General features: G+C 34.2%; 1 protein-coding gene across 1 annotated transcript; it reads left to right on the forward strand.

Moving 5' to 3' along the window:
- The first annotated feature begins 4,857 nt into the window (after window positions 1-4,857).
- On the forward strand, window positions 4,858-5,481 carry LOC147474492 (uncharacterized). Its single transcript, XM_086585096.1, has one exon. It carries the CDS (start codon window positions 4,858-4,860, stop codon window positions 5,479-5,481), a length of 624 nt encoding a protein of 207 aa, XP_086441222.1.
- The last annotated feature ends 844 nt before the right edge of the window (window positions 5,482-6,325 follow it).

Genomic DNA, 6,325 nt, shown 5'->3' on the forward strand with positions numbered 1-6,325 from the left:
TTGATTCAGATGAAGAAGATAATGTAAACTAGAATGGTATTACAGAAGCTTCAATATGTTCGCTAGAGGTGTTACAATCTAATCGAATATCGGCTATCTGATGAAGATGTACATTGTTTTGGTTGTACAAAAATGTTCATTCTTCTGCAAATGACTGCCAGAATCATGCGAGCAGTTTGGTTGTAATTCTTGATTCAGATGAAGAAGATAACGCAAACCAAATTTGTTGGGGTTTATACCAATACCAATCGATCCCCACTACACAGATAACTTGTATTTGAGCCAACAACAATCACCAGACAACAATCTAAATATCAACTACAACATAGCTAACATGCCTAACTCTCTAAACAACTATTAACAATAGATAATAATGTAAGGAGAAAAACAAGCATACCACAACACAAAGATATATCGTGGTTTGGCCAATGGTGCCTACTTCTACAAGAGATAATCCTTTTATAAAGTGGGAAGGAAGATTATAATCACTCCTTTCAGTCTCTCACCTTACTAGATCACTCCTCTCTCTTTACATGCTTGTTTCTTTGTAAAGGTTATCTCTCAATCTTGATTGCTTTCAAGATTGGGTTTTCTGTCTCTTGTGTTGCCTTGGTTATACGTGTGTTATGTCTATTAGGTTTTGCCAAAAACTTAAACCTTATATTGCAAACTCGCGGTTTCGCAAAAATAGAAATTCTGACAAAAATAGGCATGGGCGTGGGCGCGCTCTCGGCAAGGCCAATGTCAAGCACGTGCCCCCTAAAAACACTGTAAGTTGTCCACGGCATGGGCGCGTGCGCGCCTTGAGCAAGACTAATTTGAGCGCATGCGCGCTCAGGCTTCTCCACGCAGACTGAACTCCTTTTTCTCCTCATGTGAGGGATAACTCCAACAAGATTGGGACTACAGAAGCTCCAGTATGTAACCTAGGTAGCGATGGAACACATGAAGATCATAGTAAACAACACGATAACAATATGTATGTTATTACATGTTGTTAGGATCACATATAACATATCTTAACCACCAGTTGTTATGCTTGTGTTTCATTCCAATTGCTTAGATTTAGCTACTTTTCGATACTACATGCTGCAATACACCATCTCTGATCCTCTAGATGTGTGAATATGCACTCTCAGAAAGCAATCAGTTCGAGCATTTAATGCTGCATTCAGCCTTGCTTAAAGGATAACCAGATTTCTCTTGAACTTTAGGAACATTCCACAATGTATAATCTCTGTCTTAATTTGACGCATTTAAATCTATAGTTAATTAGCCATTACGAGACACCGTCGTTTACATGCTTCAGCTGATTGCATTCTAAGACTTCCATGTATACATATCCAAACTAGTAACAACGGTTTCCTATGTACCATTGTTATATTCTCTTCAGGGAAAGTACTAAAGATTTAAACGATGTCAAACATAAGCAGAGAAGCAGCTTCTACTAGTTACTTATATAGCAGACAATTCAGAATATGCTAATCAATCATGGCAATATAGCACAGAACCATCAACAACTCATCAATAACCACCCTATTGTAGATAATTTATCCTCAAATATTGCTATCACCATTCAGCAGCTCATAGAAGCTAGGAAGCAATATAATTAGAGACTTAGCTCTACCATTTATGTTGATTAAAAAATGATATCATTCAATCAAAAACATAAAGCATATGACAAGTGAAAGCAATAATAAAATGCTTAAAAAAAACTTACATATTCAGCTTGTGTGCCATATCCAAAAGAATAGTCCACTAGATCCAGGCCCCCACAGTCAAATGCCATCAATGGTGCACAAGTCCCACCTTGAGTAGTTGCTAGCATCAGCTGGTGACCTCGTCTTGGAGACATCTTAACATTTCCACACCTCAAACTGAACTTACACTTCAAAAGAAAAAGAAGTATTCATCATGTGATTGTTAGGATATTTGGCCTTTACAAAGCCAATGAACATTTATTATTTGTACATGATGATTATATACACAAATCTTATTATTATGCATATCGGTGAACTAATATCATATGGTGAAACCATAAGTTCCATAGGTAATAGAATTAGAACAATCAAGCATATGAAGAGTCATGTGCGGGAGATTTGATTGTATCTATTTACCTAGAATGCTCATAGTTAGGGGTGAAGTCGAACGCTTCACTTATAAGATTGTAATATACATAACTGCTATATGATAGGATGATGATATCTCAATCATTTAAGTGTGACTCTAAGTTTGCATATTGGTGTAGTTACATGACTAACACTGAGGGGATCAAAGTGAGAACACACTATAAATTCGCTGTTAAGGTTAGTGTACAAATCTCACTCTACCAATTAATCCTTAGACTTGAGAAATTGTGAAAATTCATTGTGTCTATAATTTATTACTTTGAGACGTTAAAAAGTAATGTTTATTCATAGACTAGACTTGATGTTTTGGGTAATGAATGTAGGACGTCTTGAATCACGAATTCTAATAAAGGATCCACCACTCTACGGAGTTATGTATTAAAAAATTGTGACATAACTAATTGAGCTCAAACCCAGTCGGTATAAGAAATAGTTTCTTAATGCTCAATTGACGTTAAATGTCACATTGGGTCAATTAGACATGGGTGAGACAATGAAGAACAAATTCCCAATGGTCTAATTGTGAATACAAGTAAGGTAGAGGGACTTAGATATAATTAATGGTAGGAAAGGACTTTCTTGAAAGTTACAGGGGCCTTATTGTAAATATGGATTTGTTAATGGACACTTTCCATATTAAAGAGATATATATTAAAAGTGTTTTAGTATATCTAGTACAAATACTTATATGACAAGGACTTGTTCTCTTAAGATAAGACTTGGAATCCTAAGTGGATCCCACTACACACACACTTACATATTCTCAAAGTTTATCTATATAAGAGAATGACTTTTTGGAGAAAGGGACCATTTAGTCTTTCCAGGAAAAGTACAACTAAAAGTAGGAGAGAAGCAAAAGTATTTTGTGGTGTGTTGTGTGGTGAATACTACTAGAAGGCTGAAGACTAAGTGATTTTGATTCAGCTTTGGAAAGTTTCTCTTTACTGTCAATCTTTAATTCCAGCTTTGAAGGTATTTTTCTTTTAATTTCTTTTTTGATCAATAATAGATTAGCATGTTAAAGATGTAGGATTATAGTAATTCTAACAATTGGTATCGGAGCGGGTCATGCTATAATCTAATTTTGATTTAATAGAATAATCAGATCTGAAAATTTTATATGAGATATATAGTTATTTCAGATCTGCATGTTCTAAGAAATAAAGGTTCAATTTTTGTAAGTATTGGAACATACTATTTAAAATTGAAAAAGGAAAAGATATATTAACGTTGTTAACATAAGATGTTAGTTTAATTAATATGATTTTTTTTTTATGGTGAGTGTTCAAAAGAAAATAGAAAGAATACGTGTTAATTTTGTATGGTACAAGTTTTTATTGAAAGAGCATAAGGCGTTGGTCGATATGCACTGTTGGTTATTACTGACACTCTTGAAGAGAACTGGTTTTTTATGGGACCACATGCTAATAAAGGACAAAAATTTTCTTTGAAGAAAAGTGTATAGTTTCTGTACTATTATGTCAAATATTGCTCTTTCGTCCTGGTATTGACACATGCTTGAGATACATCTAAGACATGTTCTGTAGATATGGTTTTGCATGATACACATGTGCACTTCCTTTTTATGCTTAAGTACGTTTAGAAGATTTGCACATTCATTCATAGCACACATTCTTTATCTATATATGCACTTGGGGACTTGGACGTGAGCGCTTGTTGTTAGAAGCTTAGGGTCTCTGTCCTTTAGTGCATGCCTTTAGTACTTGCTGTACATGGTTTTCCTTCTTTATGCTTAATCTTTAGAGCACGGGGGTAGCAACGTTATTTGCTTTTATTAAAGGGACCACTTTTTGCTTAAGGACTTCTTTTTTGAAAAGAATATAGTTGTTGGACCCTTGTCTCCTGACACATACAGGAGATGCTTATAAGGCTTTTAAGGTTTGTACAATAGACATGGGTAACGGGGGGGTTTTTTTTTTTTTTTTTATTGAGATAACTGAAAATGCTTTTATCTATATATTAATGGTAAAGTAACAGTTGAAATTCATGTGCTATGATATGCTACTGATTTAGTATCACAATGATATATTTACACTTATTTATTGTTGGCATGAGATGCATGGTCCGTTAAATAGGTAGTATATGATTACTAATTAGTGACATATACATAATGCTACATTCATATTAAGAGTTGTCGATATATGTTGATCATTAATTGTTATTACCCTCAGTTTATATATAAAGCAAGTGGTAAAGGCATTTAATTTTCGAATTAAATCCCTTGCTACACCGTTATCAATTCAATAGGAATTATATTTTTAGATGTGATTAATATGATCCCTACAAATAAATTAATTGCATGCTAAAATATTTTTGTCTATTATCTATTCTTACGAAGAAAATTTTATATATGGCTAGTGAGAGTGTTTTCCCTTTTCGGATTCATTATCTCGCGGTTACATTAATGAATTATGATGATGGTACACTTGACTGAAATATAGTTGACAGCCCTACGGTTTGTGCAATTATGTTTTAGTAGCAAAAGGAATAATAATGGAAATCATATTACATGTATGTAAAAATTGATGGGTCTAGTAGAACTCGCCTGATTAAGTTGAATAATTTTGATGCCCTACGGATAAAAGATTATTCATAAGTATTAGGTTTCTATTACTTATATTTGTCTTATTGATACAATATGGAGGGTGTTGTATTTTTATTATATAAGCGGGTTATTGGTTTATTAAATTCCCAAAACCAATATTAAATGCATTATAATAATTTTTGTGTATATGTAAATGTTCAAGATACGTCTCAATCAAATTTCAGTCCTTTAGCATCTATCTTGAAAGAGAACAAGTTAACTGGTCATAATTATGTGGACTGGAAGCGTAACATTAACATTATCTTGATTCCTGAAAGTTACAAATTCGTTCTCACTACCCCTTGCCCCCCTAAACCAGCAGACAATGCTAGTGCAAGGTTGAAAGATGAGTACAAAAAATGGCAAAAGGCCAATAAGATGTCCAAGTGCTATCTCCTGGCATCCATGTCAAACATATTCCAGCACCAACACCAAAATTTTGGTACTGCTACTAAGATCATGACCAATTTGCAAGAGATGTTTGGCGAACAAAATCGTACTAAACGTCAGATTGCAGTGGCAAACCTGATGAATACAAAAATAGATGATGGGACTCAAGTTAGGGAGCATATCCTTAAAATGATTGGCTATGTCAATGAGTTGGAGATCCTAGGCGCTGAAATAGACGTCAATTATCAGGTTGATGCTATTCTTCAATCTTTGCCAGTTTCATTTAATCAGTTCAAGTTGAACTACAACATGAACAACATGGATTTGACACTACCAGAGTTAATGAACTCTTTGTAGTAGGCTGAAGACTTAGTTAAGGTTAAACCAAGTGTAATGGTCCCATAAAATGTTGGTGTTTCCAAGCCTAAGCCGAAAGGAAAAGGCAAGTGGAAAAAGGGTAAAAAGTTTTTCCCTAAGGGCAAAAGAGGGAGTGGAGAAGAATTCAGGGGCTAAAGCAAAAGGTAATTGTTACCATTGTGAAAAGCCTGGTCATTGGAAGCGGAACTATAGAGAGTATCTGGCTATGAAACAAAAACAAAAAGAAGGTATGCAATCCTTTATTCTTAAAACCAAAGAGTTGGTTTTTCCTTCTGACACCTGTTAAGTGGAATAAGAGGCCACTAACTGATAGGGTTATATACTAAAAGCATTACTTTTGTAATAACTCTAATTCTTTATATTTTGAATCAGAATCATATGGGCAAATGTTATGCATATTATATATGTTATTAGTTATATGCATGTGTCTAATATTTTATGTTGTAGATGATATGGTGTGTGGTGACACACAGAAGATCATATCATCAGTACCTTATAAAGTATAAAAACGCGTTCACAACCTAGATGGATTTGGACAAACCATTGGTACGGTTGTAGTATAATCTGGTATTAGTCTATCTTGACTATAGGATTACATTAGTACACTTTGTGTGTATTGAACAGGACCAAGTGAGGTTGTTTCTCTTTATACTGACTATATAAGAGAACAAACACCTCTGTTATTATGGATTCTTGTCCTCTTAATCCAGATATAATAACGAGCACTTACGTGTATTGTACATTGCTTTAAATCATCAATGAGTGAGATTCATTTGTGAATCAACAAACTCGATGGATTGGGTAATAACATTGTATGTAAGGT

Source organism: Coptis chinensis, chromosome 9 (genome assembly GCF_015680905.1).
Source record: "Coptis chinensis isolate HL-2020 chromosome 9, ASM1568090v1, whole genome shotgun sequence".
NCBI lineage: Eukaryota > Viridiplantae > Streptophyta > Magnoliopsida > Ranunculales > Ranunculaceae > Coptis > Coptis chinensis.

Excerpts from the sequence above, each read along its gene's own strand:
- LOC147474492 (XM_086585096.1), top strand. The coding sequence starts at position 4,858 with ATGCATTATAATAATTTTTGTGTATATGTAAATGTTCAAGATACGTCT.